The sequence below is a fragment of the Cetorhinus maximus genome, chromosome 10 (genome assembly GCF_964194155.1).
Source record: "Cetorhinus maximus chromosome 10, sCetMax3.hap1.1, whole genome shotgun sequence".
Taxonomy (NCBI): Eukaryota; Metazoa; Chordata; class Chondrichthyes; order Lamniformes; family Cetorhinidae; genus Cetorhinus; species Cetorhinus maximus.
Window position 1 is genome coordinate 118,599,659 of NC_135888.1, and position 16,466 is coordinate 118,616,124.

Genomic DNA, 16,466 nt, shown 5'->3' on the forward strand with positions numbered 1-16,466 from the left:
GTTGATGCATGCAATGGTTTTCATGAATGCTTTGCCACAGGGAGAGTGCAGGGCAGAGTCTATAGCACCTTCTAAGAGAACAGCAGATAAATATTTGAAGCAGAGGGAGATACACAATCATAGGGAGAATTCAGGACAGTGGGATTCGTTTCGGACTGCTACTGCAAAGTTAGGACAAACATGATGGGCTGAATGGCCTCCTTGTGTGCTGAAAATATTCATGATTTTCCTCTCAAAACGTAATTATGTCCACCATATGAAATGAAAATAGTTGTAAAATCCATCAGAATCCAAATTAAATTGTCACAGCATAATAGGTATTTGAAATGAATGTGCATTACAAGAAATCGTGTCGAGCAAGCTATTAGAAATTGGCCAACCCACCACTTTTCACATTCAATGCGTGGTGCTTATCCAGTGACCAACCCCCCAGGTTGGATGGATCCAGTTCATAGCCCTGCAGCAGGGCAGTTCTCTTCTCCCATAGTATAAGATTTGGACAGGACTCATATTCGTATCCAACAGACACTGGAAAGAAACAAGCAGAGGAAATTTAATTTACAATATTTGCCATTTGCACAATCATAATAGTGCAACAAAATTCACAGTACATCTGTCCTGCTTTCTCTTCCTCTTCCCATTGTGATTCAGCAAAAATTAATAAATCGCTAGAAGCCTACGTAAGATGACATGGAGAATATAAAGGAAGATAGAAACATTCGTAAACAAACTTTCTACTCTTGCTAGTTCCTGAAATGACTGAAGTCTGGTACAAAATTGGTTGCTTGCCTGCTCTGTTGGATAAAAAATGTGAGTTCCATATTTGTTATGTTTAGGGAGTTTATTGATCCAATAAAAGACAAAATAGAAATATCAAAATGCTTAGGACATAAGAAATAGGAGCAGGAGTAGGCCATTCGGCCCCTCAAGCCTGCTCTGCCATTCAGTAAGATCATGGCTGATCTGATCCAGGCCTCAACTCCTCTTTGTGCCACCTCCTCATATCCCTCAACTCCCTGATATTTCAAAAATCTATCTATCACCTTTTTAAGTACTTTCAATGATCTAGCCTCCACAACTCTCTGGGGTAGAGAATTCCAGACATTCACTACCCTCTGAGAGAAGAAATTCCTTTGCATTTCAGTTTTAAATGAGTGTCCCCTTATTCTGTAGCTGTGTCCCCTAGTTCGAGATTACCCCACTAGTAGAAATATCTTCTCAATATCTACCTTGTCAAGCTCCCTCAGAATCATGTACATTTCAATAAGAATCCCTCATTCTTCTAAACTCTAATGAATAAAGGCCTAACCTGTTTAAACATTCTTGATAAGTCAACCCCTTCATCCCAGGAATCAGCCTAGTGAATCTCTTTTGAACTACCTGCAATGCCAGTATATTCTTTCTTAAATAAAGAGCCCAAAACTGTACATAGTACTCCAGATGCGGCCTCACCAACATCCTGTACAGTTGTAACAAGACTTCCCTATTTTTAAACTCCAGCCCCCTAGCAATACAGGTCAAAATTCCATTTACCTTCTTAATTACTTGCTGCACCTGCATTCTAACATTTTGTGTTTCACGCACAAGAACACTCTGATCCCTCTGTGCTGCACTTTTTTGGAGTCTCTCTCCATTTGAATAATAGTCTGCCTTTTGATTCTTCCTACCAAAGTGCATGACCTCACACTTTCCTACATTCAACTCCATCTGCCAAGTTTTTGCCTGCTCACTCAACATATCTATATCCCCTTGCAGATTCCTTATGTCTTCATCATAATATGCCCTCCCATCTATTTGTTGTATTGTCAGCAAATTTGGATACATTATGCTCTGCCCTCTCCTCCAAGCCATTAATATTGATAGTAAATAATTGGGCCCGAGGACTGATCCTTGCGGCACTCCACTAGTTATGTCTTTCCAACCTGAAAAAGACCCATTAATCCTGACTCTCTGTCTTCTGTGTGTTACCCAATCCTCAATCCATGCTAATACATTACCCCTAATACCATTTGCTCCTATTTGTGCAATAAACTTCTGTGTGGCACCTTATTGAATGCCTTCTGGAAATCCAAATACACTACATCTACCGGTTCCCCTTTATCAACTCTGCTTGTTATATCCTCAAAGAACTCTAGCAAATTTGTCAAACATGGTTTCCCTTTCACAAAACCATGTTGACTCTGTTTGATTGCGTTAAGCTTTTCTAAATGTCCTGCTACTTCTTCCTTAATAATGGACTCTAGCATTTTCCCAACGACAGATGTTAGGCTGACTGGCCTATAGTTTCCTGCTTTTTACTCCCCCCTTCTTGAACAGGGGCCAGGACCCTCCTGGAATCCAGTGAGTTCTGGAATATTTTGACCAATGCTTCCACTATCTCTGCATCCACTTCCTTTAAAACCCTTGGATGCAGGCCATCAGGCCTTGGTGACTTGTCTGCCTTTGGTCCCATTAGTTTGTCAAATACTTTGTCCCTCATGATAGAGACTGTTACAAGATCTTTCCCACCCATTAGTTCCTTGCTTATCTGATATCTTTGGGACGTTTATAATGTCCTCCACCGTGAAGACCGATGCAAAATATTGGTTTTAATTATCTGCCATTTCCCTGTTCCCCATTATCAATTCTCCAGTCGCATCCTGCAAGGGTCCCACACTCACTTTAGCCACTCTCTTTCTTTTTATATACCTGTAAAAGCTCTTGCTGTTTGTTTTTTATATTTCTTGCTAATTTACTTTCATAATCAATTTTCTCTCTCTTTATTAGCTTTTTAGCTTTTTAGTCATCCACTGCTGGTTCCTAAAAAAAAATCCCAATCCTCCAGCCTACCACTAGTTTTCACTGCTTTGTATGCCTTAGTTTTTGATTGGATACTCTCCTTGACCACCTTTGTTAACCATGGGTGGTTCATCCTTCTGATCGAGTCCTTCTTTTTGACCGGGAGAAATTTTTTGCTAAGCGTTATGAAATATGTGCTTAAATGTCTGCCACTGCTCATCCATTGACCTTCCCCTTAGTCTATTTTCCCAGCCCACTTTAGACAACTCTTTCTTCATAACCTCTGTAATTGCTCTTATTTAAGTTGAGGACACTGGTTTGAGACCCGATTTGCTCATCCTCAAACTGAATTTGAAATTCTACCATGTTGTGATCACTATGCCCTAGAGGATCCTTCACTATGATATCTCTTAATAATCCCACCTCATTACACATTACTAGATCTAAAATAGCCTGTTCCCAGGTAGGTTCTGCAACGTGTTGCTCTAAGAAACAATCCCTAATGCACTCTACAAATTCGTCTTCCCTGCCAATCTAATTTATCCAGGCAATATGCAGATTAAAATCACCCATGACAATTGTAGCGCCCTTCTTACACACCTCCATTATTTCTCAATTTATACTTGGTCCTACAGTGAGGCAACTCTTCGGGAGCCTGTAGACAACACCCACCCGTGACTTCTTCCCCTTGCCATTCCTTATTTCCACCCAAACTAATGCCACATCATGATCTATTGCATCTATAGCACTACTCACCACTGCACTGATACTTTCCTTTATTAACAAAGCTACCCCACCTCCTTTTCCTTTTAGCCTATTTTTCCAGAACGTCGAATACCTGTCTTGGTCACCCTGCAACCATGTCTCTGTAATTGCTATCAAGTCATATTCATTTATTTCTATTTGTGCCATCAACCCATCTATCTTGTTACGAATGCTGCGTGCATTCAGATAAAGGGCCTTAATATTTGACTTTTTACCATTATTACTCATTCTGGTTCTAATTTCTGCTGCACTCTTCTATTTATATTTTCTGCTCCTTCCTGTCACACTTTGATTTCCGTTTGCCTCTTCACTACCTAGCACCCCTGCTCTCTCATTTCTTTTGGATTTTTTAAACTTCCCTTCAATTGAACCCTCCCCCCAACTAATGTTAGTCCTGGAGAGAAAATATCTAAGACCACATACTCTCTCCATTCATGTGCTTTACATAATGACCCAATGTGGTAAATATGCAAGTTTTTGGTAATTTTTATAGGTTGCAGGCAGTGGTCAGAAGAAAAGGTGACCGTCCAGGTGAAGAGGATAATAAACCTTGCCAAAATTAATTCTTCATGTCACAAAATGCACATAATGTTATCCTATAATCTACAACTCTGTGTAAGGCTATGCAAAGTCAATTAAATCCTTCATCTCAAATCAAAAGCTTTTTTCCCAAAGACAAATTCGGCTTTTAGATAACTTAGGAGTAGGGCTTAAAATGCAAGTATAACACAGGAAGCTATGACAAGTGGAGGGCTTATTCAAATTTTTCCTTTCTTTTGATTAGATTAAAATTTAATAGACAGCATCAACTTGATTAAAATAAAGTTCAGAATTCCAAGGGCCAGAATTTAACGCTCCCTGTCTGGAGGTAACTGGGCCTATGGTCACTTAAAATACTGACATATCTGCCTGTTTCTCAGTTACTTTGTGCCAATCCTGATTTTAACCTGTTCCCGCTGAACAGATGCAAAGGCACTCAGCTGAAGCTGTGCATCCCTTCTTTAAAAATTACAGAGGGTGCCCTGACTGCAATGAATGAGGAAGCCTATGTGGCTTTCCTGCCAAACTGAAGCTGGTCAGAGGAGGAGTGGGACATGAAGGTATCTTGAATGGTCAACTTTATAATTTGTTTTGTGGAGCAGAGATTTACAACAATTTGGGATTCACTGCTCCAATCTCAATGTCAGTGTGCATCCTCACCATCCCCCACCCATCCCACTCCCAACTCCCATTAGACTATCCAGGAATCCCCTTCCCTACACCTTGTCACATATTGGGGGATGATTCCTGGACCCAACAGCAGACTCCCATTTGTTCCTGGTGGGAAGTGAACCGGCAGCATGCTAATGAATCCTGGGAATTAACATAGGCTTGTTGAGATCTGCAGCACGGGTGGACTTCCAACTCATCTCTCCCAGCCACCTACCTGGAGTCATAACTTGGGCTCAAAAAGGTATCTTAGCCAGAGGAAGCAAGTTTCTCATTACCAGGTTTAAAATTCAGCAAATACTAAATATCAAACATGTCAGGAGTGGGGCAATGGAGGAGTCAGAATCTAATTTTACTTAAATTTAATAATGATTTCCCCTATTTTATGAAAAAACCTTCCAAATCAGAGGTACATCAGCTTGCAGAACACGGCAAATGTACAGTTTGTGAGGTTTTTGGTCAGTTTTCTTCCAAGGCATTGACTCCTTCCTTGGGAATAGTCCTCTTCTTGTATTTTACCCAAGAGGCCATTCTTTAAGAATGAGGCTTAAAACTGAACCAAAGAGGTTTAGTCAAAAGAAGTAAGTTTTGCACTTCCCGAGCAAAGGCCTCAGCTTTATTCCCTTATGCCCCCACCTCATTGAATTTTGAGTGCAGCATGATGCTGAGCTCTTTTTCTGTCATCTCTGCCTCCACACCCACTTCTTTGGCCAGGAGTCTTCCCCTGACTTATTGGACTCTCTTGCCTGCCTCCAGTATGCCCCCTCCACCTGGACCCTTCCATCCATCATTTCACCTTTACTAGATCTTTCCATTGAGAACTGCCAGCATAACATCAGTCATCTCAATTTCTCTGCTTCCCTCACTGACTCTAACCTATCACTCTCTGGACTGGTAGCATTCTGCGGTCTCAAGTCCCACTTTAACACTGTCATCAAATCTACTGACAAAGGTGATGCCATTGGTGTCTGGCGTACTAATCTCTACCTAGCAGGGGTCAAATGCCAACTCTCCCACACTTTCTCCTCCCTCCATCTAAACCATGACACCACCACTGAGCATCAAGCCATTGTATCTAGAACTGTCACTGACCTCTGGAGATCTTCTCTGGAGAACTTCTCTCCACAGCCTGCAACCTTGTAGTTCCCCCATCCCCAAACATCTATCTCCTTCCCAAAGTTTCCTGCCCCACTGAACTTACTTCTTCCTACCTCAACTTTACTTTTTCTCCTCTTGTCCAATCTCTTCCTACCTAAATCTGTGACTCTTCCAATGCCTTACGTCATTTCAACAGTTTCCAGTTTTCATTTCAACAGCTTCCAGTTTCCTGGTCTTAATCTCTTCACCATAGGCCTCCGATCCCCTTACACTTCTAACCCCACCAGAATAGTCAGAGGGCCCTCCACTTCTTCCTTGAATGGAGGCCCAACCAGTTCTAATCTACCATCACCCTCCTCCACCTGGCTGAACTTGTTCTCACATTTAACAACTTCTGCTTCAACTCCATTCACTTCCTCCAAATAAAAGGTGTTGCTTTTGGTACTCTCATGGGTCCTGGCGATGCCTGCCTATTTGTGGGATATGTGAAACACTCCTTCTCTCAGTCCCTCCCTCATCTCTTTTTCCAGTACATTGGTGACTGTATTCATGTCACTTCCTGCTTTCACCATGAACTAAAACATTTCATTGACTTTGTTTCCAATTTTCACTCTTCTCTCCCCTTCTCCTGGTCCATCTCTGACTCTTTCCTCCTTGACTTCTCTGTTTCCATTTCTGGAGATGGGCTATCAACTAATATTCACTACAAGCCCATTTTACTCACACAACTACCTTGACTACACTTCCTCTCACTTCGCTTCCTGTAAGGACTCTATTCCATTCTGTCAGTTTCTCTGTTTCTGTCACATCTGTTCAGATGATGCAATCTTCCATGCTAGCACTTCCGATATGTCTTCCTTCTCGCCAGCTCCAGTGTGATGCCGCCACCAAACACATCTTCCCGTCCTCCCTTTTCAGCATTCTGAAGGGAATGTTCACTCCGTGACATCTATCCACTCCTCAGTCATCCCCAGCTCCCCCTCTCTTCCCCACAGCAGCTTTCCATGCAAGTGCAGAAGATGCAACAACTGTTCTTTTACCTCCTCCTTTCTTACCATCCAAGGCCCCAAACACTCCTTCCAAGTGAAAGAGCAATTTACTTGTGCTTTTTCCAATTTAGCATACTGTATTCACTGCTCACAATGTAGGGCTCCTCTATGCTAGGGAGACCATGCAGACCGAGTGACTGCTGTGCAGAACACCACCATTCAACCCGCAAGCTTGACCCTGAACTTCCTGTCATTTATCATTTCAATTCTTCAATTGCTCCCACTCTGACGTTTCTGTCCTTGACCTGTTCCTGTGTTCCAATGAAGCTGAGCACAAGTTCGAGGAACAGCAACTCATCTTTCAACTTGGCAATCTGTAGCCTTCTGGACACAACATTAATTTCAACAAATTTAGATCATAACCTTTGTCTCGATCTTTTTTCATGGGGCAGGATTTTCCCTCATCGGGAGGGCGCAGCGGGCGGACCCGGGAATGGCCACGAGACCGACCGCCACCCGTGATTGGGCTCCGACCACGAGTTCACACTGGCTGACCAATTAATGGCCAGCCAGCGTGAAATGTGCTAAGAGCCTCAGCGCTGCTGTGGTGGGGGCGGGGGGAGTGCTGAAGTGAGCACATGCGCTGAGTGAAAGCTCCGTGAAGGCACAGAGCTACCTCAGGGAGCTGAAGAATTTTAAAATGAGAAATAAACATTTGACAAATGATATAAACATGTCCCCACATGTGACTCAGTCACATGAAGAGGGACATGTAAAAACGGATATTAAAAAATGTTTATTGCTTTTTAGTAACCGTTGGAAACCTCATCCAACCCGTGGATGAGGTTTTGTGAAAAATGCAAAGGCCACAAGCCCGGCTGAGTATTTCCGGCATTTTACGTTTTCTTTTCTCACTTCTAGAATCTGTTGATTGGCTGCAGGAAGGTTCACAACTGAACCCGGCCTTCCCTTTATCTAACATCCAGAAATAGACACTTCCAGCAGCAGTTCCTGGACAGCATTCAAAAGCTGACGCTTTCTCCCCTCATTAACCAGGTATTACTGAAACCAATTACAACACCTCTAATACTATAGCAGCTGAGATCAGCTGGAGGTTGAATCTGGGTATTTCTGAACTATGTGGCTCAACTACACAAATTTACTATCCTATTGGGGGAGCCACATTTGTAGCATCTAACCGTACAGTCATAAACTACTTTTCAAATTTTACATCCAGTTGTTGCTGTTTACAGAACACACATAGCTAAATTTGGAAGATGGTACTGAGGACAGGTTTCAAACAACAAGGACACAGCAAACTAAATATAACAGGACCTCAGCAGATCAGGAAGGTTTCTTTTTAATTCTTTCACAGATTCTGGATATCACTGACAAGGTCAGCATTTATTGTAGGTTGATGAGTGACAAATGGCACTTAACATGGACAAATGCAAGATAATGAGAACACAGAAGGGAAATAAACAGAATCAAGATACACTGCATGAGGCCATTATTCACTTTGGGCATGGGCAAAAAGAGAACTAACAGATGCTCATTGGCTGCATGTCAGTTGTGGTGCAGTGAGGAGCACTAATTGGCTCTGAATCAGAAGGTTGAGAGTTCAAGTCTAACTCCAGAGATTTGAGTGCATTATCTAACCTGATATTCTGGTGGAATGCTGAGAGAAGATGCAGCCCTGCAGATGAGATGTTAAACTGAGGTCCTGCCTACCCTCTCAGGTGGAATTAATGGGTTGCATAGCACTATTCTAAGTAGAGCTCTCCCTAGGGCGCCAATATTTATCCCTCAAACAAATTATCTGGCCATTATTTCATTGCTGTTTATGGGATTTTGCATGCACAAATTGGCTGCTACATTTCCTACATCATAATGTTATCTACAATGCAAAGTAAACCACTGGCTGCAAAGCACCAGGATACACCAAGGTTGTGAAAGATACTACATAAATGCAAGTTGTTCTTTCTTTTATGTTGTATACCCCTCGAGTTTTCCTTTCTGCAATGAAAAGGAATTTTGGACAGGGTGCATAATGAGTGGTCAATTAGCAACTGTGCCCAGGTGAAGACGACCCCCAATGACTCCAGGCTATAGGTCATAACAATGGAGGGGAAACTCAAGGTAACTGATGAACAGTTCTCAGGAAGCAGCAATGCAGTTTGTGCCAGCAAGTTGGAAAGCTAACCAGATCTTGGGATGTATCGTTAGAGAAATAGAGCATAATTCCCAGCTGATATTAAGCCTGCGCAAAGCAGTGGTGTGAGCACACCTGGAGTACTATGTACAATTCTGGATGTTATCTAATGTCTGGATTCCCTTCAGCAAGAGAAAATGTAGAAGAGGGCAACCTTTAAGGATCCAAGTAAATCGGAGAGGCTGCAGCGCCTAAAACTCTGAGCAGGAAACTCAGCTGAGACATAATTCTGAAGCAAATAGATAAAAATCATGACAGTATGATCAAGATTGCTACAAACTCTAGAAGCAGGGATATGGTCTCTAGCTTCAAACAAGGAAGATGCTTAGATTGTTTAGATTTAACTATGATATGCAACAATGTGGTGAATGTTTAATGAACAGTTGGAAGGAAATGAAATCAGTTAAGAGCGGAAGATGAGTCATATTGGGCTTGAAACATTAACTCTGTTTCTGTCTCCACAGATGCTGCCAGACATGCTGAGTTTTTCCAGCACTTTCTGTTTTTATTTCAGATCTACAGTATCCGCAGTATTTTGCTTTTATTATAAGGGAGTCCAATAGTTTGGAGACATGTGAAAGGAGAATTGGGTAAACTTGAGAGAACAGGCGATTCAGCAATATTATTTTTTTGAAACTTACGAAATGGGCTGCAGAAAATTTTACACTCCTGTAGTTACCTATGTTTCTATGTAACTAGGTTTTGCTCTCTATGTTTGATTCAGCGGCCATAATTCCAACATCAGAGTATATTCCTACGAGGGTCTGTCAGATTAGTCGGTATGCATGGCTGCCTTTGCAAATTTGGAGCTGATGTTGACTGCTTGGGTTGGTAGGTCACAGTAATAAGACAAACAAAAGGTCAAATGAGAGCCAGGTGACATTGCTGAAGTTTTATCTCCTGCTTACCAGAACATAGAAAACTGTTAAGTTATATTTTAGAAGAAAACATTTAATTCTCTTCCAGCACCACATGTTTGGAATACGTGGGCTAGAGGCTGCACACAACCTGGTCCCAGGAATTATGCCAACGCTCTTCTCGAGCCAGACCTTCAGGAGGTATGGGAGAGTGGAGTGTGAATATATCTGCTGATCTCCTTTCCTTTACATGCGATAAGAACCTGACATCGAGGTCTTTTTTCTTAGGGAGCACTGCTGCCATCTGTGGTTCCTCTCATACTGAGCAGGATTACTAATATAATAACACAATCATCAGCCAGGCAAAACTAACCTGCTTCACAATGTTCTAATCCCAGTTCTCATTCCTGCTGTCATCACAATGCTATATAAACTGCAAACATTTTGTCAACTTGGTCCAAAATGAGGCAGAATAAAGTCAGAAAAGGCTGTGGAGGCTTATATTCAGTCTTAATTACCAAACAAACACTGTAGTGCTAACAGAGATGTACAATATGTAAAACACATTTAAATCAGTAAACACATTCTTGCCTTTTCTTATTTATTTTGCATTCTGGCCACTAGAGATCTACAAGGGATGCACAGGGCACAAATTTTCTTTTCATTGGAAAGGTTTCACTCAGATGCTTTTCATTGGGATCTGTGAAAGTAAACTATAATCTTCTGCTTTCATTATTTGAAAAGTTGAAATCTTTATTTCAACTGTATTTCAGTTCCAATTCACACACCCTACTCAAACTCTGGGGTTATTTGTCTGGCTGGTAATGGCTTTCAAGTCCAGTCCTGGTGGGAGCAGGGCACAAGGAAGTGTCAGATCATAGCCAGCAGGAGCATTGTGTACTTGGGAGGGTCATTCCCTCCCAAGTCTGACTTCTGTGGGCTAGACAACACATTCATATAGTGTAGTTCACACCCCAATGATCAGTACCACAGTACGTCTGCAAGCAGGTGGGACAAAAGTTAAAGGATATGGTTAATTGTTATGATCGCTGGACATGCTGCTCCCTCCTATGGTAGCTGTTGAGTATCTTTGGAGTAGCTGGCACAGTTGTGAAACTGGCTTTCTGACAACTCAGACCCTTGTGGTGACACCCCTTGTGAAGATACCTTCCAAAAATCATTGCCAGTTAATTGTACTGGGGCGTGCAGAAATGCTGAATGATGTCGTTATGGGAGTATCGGCAAGTAGCCACTGAACATCTCTCAAGCAGCCTGATCTGTTCAATATTAATCCATTGATTGCAATCTTCAAAAACAATTCAGGTATTTTCATTGGGAAACTCAATGATGCTAGGAGGAAAAAATAAAGCTTCTAATTGCAGATGGAAAAAAAAAGGCCCATGAAATATTTATCTTGATATTAACATGTTTTCCCTCAAGATTTGCTTTACCATACATTAGTTAACAATCCCAGTTTATCAGATAGACACACTAGACGTTGGGGAATATCGTGCAAAACGTCCAGCTCCCAATTAATATTTAAATGATGATCCTGCTTGTTTGAAGTAAGTCTAATGCTGGTATTTTATGTGTCACTCACCCTCAATTTGCGTGTGTTTTAAAGTGGGTGGAGATCTGGCACTATCTGTTTGTCTGCTCAGAAACTTCTGCTAAATTTAAGAGGAAGAGTGTGGATCCTGAAGGTGGGACAGGAAGTGGGCACTCACATGTCACGCAATGCATGCAATCATGATGCAAATTGTAAGTGCATGCGGCGGGCACGTTCCCCAGTTGTAATAATGTGGCAGGGGCAGGAGGTGTCTGCCTCCACCATCAGCTGACACAATTCCAGCTTGGGGCTGGCTATAAAAGGTCTGTCTCTGCAAGCATCCAGTCTCTGCAGGCAAGCGGAAATGTAAGCAAGTTTGTAGCAAGGTCAAAACAAAAAGCTAAAAGCTACTGCGGATGCTGGAAATCCAAAACAAAAACAGAATTACCTGGAAAAACTCAGCAAGTCTGGCAGCATCGGCGGAGAAGAAATCAGTTAACGTTTCGAGCCTTCATGGCCCTTCGGCAGAACTGGAGCATAGTTAGAAGAAAGGAGAAATATAAATTGGTCTAAGAAATATAAATTGGTCTCTTCCCCCCCCCCACCCACCTTAGACCAATTTATATTTCTCCTTCTAACTATGCTCCAGTTCTGCCGAAGGGCCATGAAGGCTCGAAACGTTAACTGATTTCTTCTCCGCCGATGCTGCCAGACTTGCTGAGTTTTTCCAGGTAATTCTGTTTTTGTTGTAGCAAGGTCCTCCACTTGCTGGATCACTAGACGTTTTTTTTACGATTCAGTCTCCATATCGCTTGTCAGCTCTCAGGAAGTAACCCCCATCACTCACCCACTCTCTTCTGCCAAATCATCTTTTTGGACTTCCATCACCCCCCCATTCAGCCACGTCTGGATAAAGATAAAGAGCGGCTCCATGGTTCAGCAATGCCTCCCTGCACGTTTGCCTCCAGGTCATCTGGGAATAGTAGGAGGTGCTCTTCCCCAGGGATGGAATTAGAAGACTCTCCCACTTGACCAAGGCAACCTGAGATCGCAGAGGAGGTGGGCAGCTGTGGATCCAGACATTTTTTCTTTATTCATTCATGGGATATGGGTGTCACTGGCTGGGCCAGCATTTATTGTCCATCCCTAATTGCCTTTGAGAAGGTGGTGATGAGCTGCCTTCTTGAACTTCTGCAGTCCATGCATTGTAGGGACACTCATAGTGCTGTTTGGAAGGGAGTTCCAGGATTTTGACCCAGTGACAGCAAAGGATGCATGGATGCAGTGTTGCAAAAGGGTGAATGACCTCCTCCTGTGCGCCAGGATAAGTGACAATGAGACGTCGCATCAAAGCACCTTTCATGAGGGTATCGAGCAATGGGACTTTGCAAGTGGGGAGAGAGGCCAGGCTGGGAAATGCATGGTCAACATGGCACAAGAGGTCAGACCGTGTGACAGTTGTGCATGATATGACGATTGGGTACCAGTTAGAATGTGTGGCCAGTATGTGGCACGGGGATGTTTGGGGACAAGGGAGTTAGGTTTATTGAGATGCCATTAACTCTCCACTTAGTCATGCAGGATAAGGAGACCTTCAGTGCCAGGGAGAGGGCCAAAATTGGATGAGGTGTAGCCAACCTCAAAGTGTTAAGGCCTTTTGAAGAGGAAGCGGATGAGCAGGACAACTGGTCTGTTGCAGAGTGAGGCTGGACTAACCAGCCAGCAGAATGAGAATGCCTCCAACCTGGTGTTGAGACATGGGCACATTAGACAGGTATGTGTAACTGTGGTTTCCTGATAGACTGAGCCTCTTCTTAATGTCCTTCTTGTTGTTCTCTACTGCAGGTCGTCACCATAGGCTGAGAAGGTGCCCAAGCCCATAGAAGAAAGTGATGACTCCACCCTTGATGATGAAGACCAAGAACACCCTATGGATGCACTGTCATCTGCCTCTCCCTCATCCTCCACCAGCAATTACACTCACACGAGTCTCAGAGGATCCATCTATAGAATTGGGGACACATGCTGATAATTACTTCACGAGCATATCCCAGCAGCTGAGCAAGGCTGTGTCAGCTGAGGCTCCTGACAGTGGGAGGACAGTGTTGGAGATCAGACCAATACTTTCCCTCAGGCTGATGACAGGCCTCTTGTCTTGGACACAGAAAGGCTGTTGGAGATCCACAAACAGGCAGGGAAAACAGGCGGATGTGCACAGAAAACCTTGCACAGATGATGGAAGAGTCCATCCAAGCCTTGAGTTCTGCCATGGCTCCACATGTGAGCGCATGGCTTCCTCCATGGAGAGGTTGGTGACATCCGTGGAGAGCAAGTCCAATCGCATGACCCATATGCACGAAAACCTGCATTTCATCACTCTGGCCATGGGCTCATGACAGCAGTGGCAAGGCAAGAGGGGAACAAGGGGCCTGGACTCCCCCCAGATTCCCCTTCTCCTCAGGGATACAGGGAGGTGCCATTGCACACCAAGTGGGAGGAGGAGTGCCAGCCAGCAGCCCTAGGAGCGTCCTCTCAGGGCATTCTCAAGGTGAACAGTCGCTCCTCATCCCCTCCTTTGGTGACCCCATTACCTCCAGGAGGTGGGGCTGAGGAGGTGCCGCTGTGCCCGTGCAGGGGGCCCCCAGTAGGCTGGTGCCCTCAAGGCCTTGGACAGGGGTTCACTGTCATCAGTCTGCTTCCTCATCAGCTGCTGATGTCAGGGCTGCACCAAGGTGTCATGGGCGGAAGCGAGAAATTAAGGCATTTTGAGGGCAGTAAGGCATGGATGTTGAGACACCATACATTTATACACACGTGTATTTTATATATGTATATGTTATGCCTATTGGAGGCACTGGGGTCACCAAAGGAGGGGATGAGGAACGACTGCTTACCCTGCGAGAGCCCTGAGGGGATGCCCCTAGTGCTGCTGGCTGTCACTTCTCCTCCCTCAGTGTGTAATGGCAGCTCCCTGTAGTGCTGAGAAGAGGAACCTGGAGGGAGTCAAGGTGCCTTGTTTCCCTCTTGCCTTGTTACTGCTGTGATGAGCACATGTAATAAATATATAATGAGCCCAAATAATATAACTAAGCTCCAAGCACCCATTGAAGCTCACAGGCCCTGGCGGGACAGCGCCTAACTGGCTAGGGGCTGCCCACCTTGAGAAGGGCGGTAGCTACCCAATGAGGTGTGATGATCTCTCCCACCATCGGAAATAACCTCCGGCGCTCGGGCTCTATGCCAATCGAGCAAGAGCTTAAAACTGGTAACTGTTGCTTCTTATGTTGTCCCAACGTAAACCATGAAGCTGAAGTGTCCTCTCTGGGGCACAGGCCTGGGTAAATTGTATAGAGACCCTGAGTTTCCCAAGCAACAGGAATCCTCCCCACTCCTCGGCATATAATATACATTACGCTATATTTTGTAGTGGGTGGAGTGATTCGCCTGCTGATCACCTCTTGTTTTTAGCTTTCACCGCTGGCTAGCACAACTATTGTGAAAAGAGGGCCAAATGCGTAAGCCACTCCTGCCAGTCCATAGCCTCTTCATCAGCAAGCTCTATGTAGTGCCTGGACCTATGGTGACGTATGTAAGCTGGGTACCTCATGGATTCAGGCTAAACTACAGGGGACTTGGAGGGGGACTGGCCCTCAGATACACAGCATGCAGGTCCACTACATGTGGTTACGCTCTGGTGCCTACAAACCAGGCCCCCAGCTATGGGTAAATAGCCCCACTGCCTTGTGGGTATTCCCTCAGGAGAGCAGAAGGCTAAGGGAATAAATCCTGACAGAAAATCCAGAATGGACGGTAATCTCTCAATTTATCACCCAGCTTTCCGGCAATTCCTGCAGCAGAACTGGTAGTAAACAGCACTGGCTTCATCCTTTCTTTGGACAATATGAGCAATGCTGAGGGGGAGTTCCTGTTACTTGGGCAACTCAAGGTCTCCATCCAATTTTCTCAGGCCTGTGCCCTGGAGAGGATACTTCAGCTTCATGGTTTATGTTGGGACAACACAAGAAGCAACAGTTACCAGTTTTAAGCTCTCGCTCAATTGGCATAGAGCACGAGCTCTGTTTACTTCCGATGGTGGGAGAGATCATCGCAACTCATTGGGTAGCTACTGCCCTTCACAAGGTGGGCAGCCCCCAGTCAGTTAGGTGCTGTCCCACCACGCCTACTTGCTTCAATGGGTGTTTGGAGCTTAAAGGGTTATCTCTCGACAGCCGGGTTGTGAAGCTGGAATAAAAGACCATGCGGCCTGGCCTTACTGATGGCCCTCTGTAGGTTGATGATGCACACATGACCGCTGTGATCAACAAACAACTTACAAGACTCAGTATGGACATTAATGCGCTGTAAGAAACTAGGCCCGTTCGAAGTGGGCCCCTTAAAGACACGCTCTTCTGGCAGGGGAAAACCCAAGAGGCAACACGTGAACATAGAATGGTTTTCACAGTAAAAAACACTCTACTCACAATGGTTGAACTCCTCAAAAAAGGCTCAGAGAGACTTCTTACATTTCACTTGTCAACAAGCTTGGGCCCAGTTAACCTCAGTGCATCTATGCCCTGACACTCAGCTCCACCCCAGATGTCAAGGATCAATTCTATAAGGCACTCGACACTGCCATCAGCAGAATTCCCAGCAGAGTGAGACTGAACCTTCCTAAGGGTTGCCAAACCCCCTGGAATAGCCGGGAGACTATCGGATTCATCACCAATCTCCCGGCGGCTATTAATAGCAGTCAGGGAGATTTTAAAATGATAATTCTGTAGTCCCCCGCCACAGTTCATTCATGAATATTGATAATTGCGTTCGCAGCATCTGCGCAGATGAAGTGTGATGACATAGACGTAACTACACTCGTGTACTGTGCTCACAAATGTCACTGCTACTGCTGCCTGCTTTTGTCGCACTGGGACTGTCTGAGCCTCGAGTTAACCTCCACATGCGGCTAAAAGAATGTCTCGGGACTCGAAGCCAGAGGGAGTGCCACAGCTGAT

General features: G+C 44.3%; 1 protein-coding gene across 5 annotated transcripts in view; it reads right to left on the reverse strand.

The window, feature by feature from the left end:
* Positions 1-16,466, reverse strand: part of LOC144685974 (teneurin-2-like) — a 555,228-nt gene that overhangs the window by 52,308 nt on the left and 486,454 nt on the right. For all 5 annotated transcript variants that reach the window (XM_078551059.1, XM_078551058.1, XM_078551057.1 and 2 more), the window contains one exon: positions 385-528. In XM_078551059.1, the coding sequence (XP_078407185.1) occupies positions 385-528 (144 nt within the window). The remainder of the gene's footprint in view (positions 1-384; positions 529-16,466) is intronic.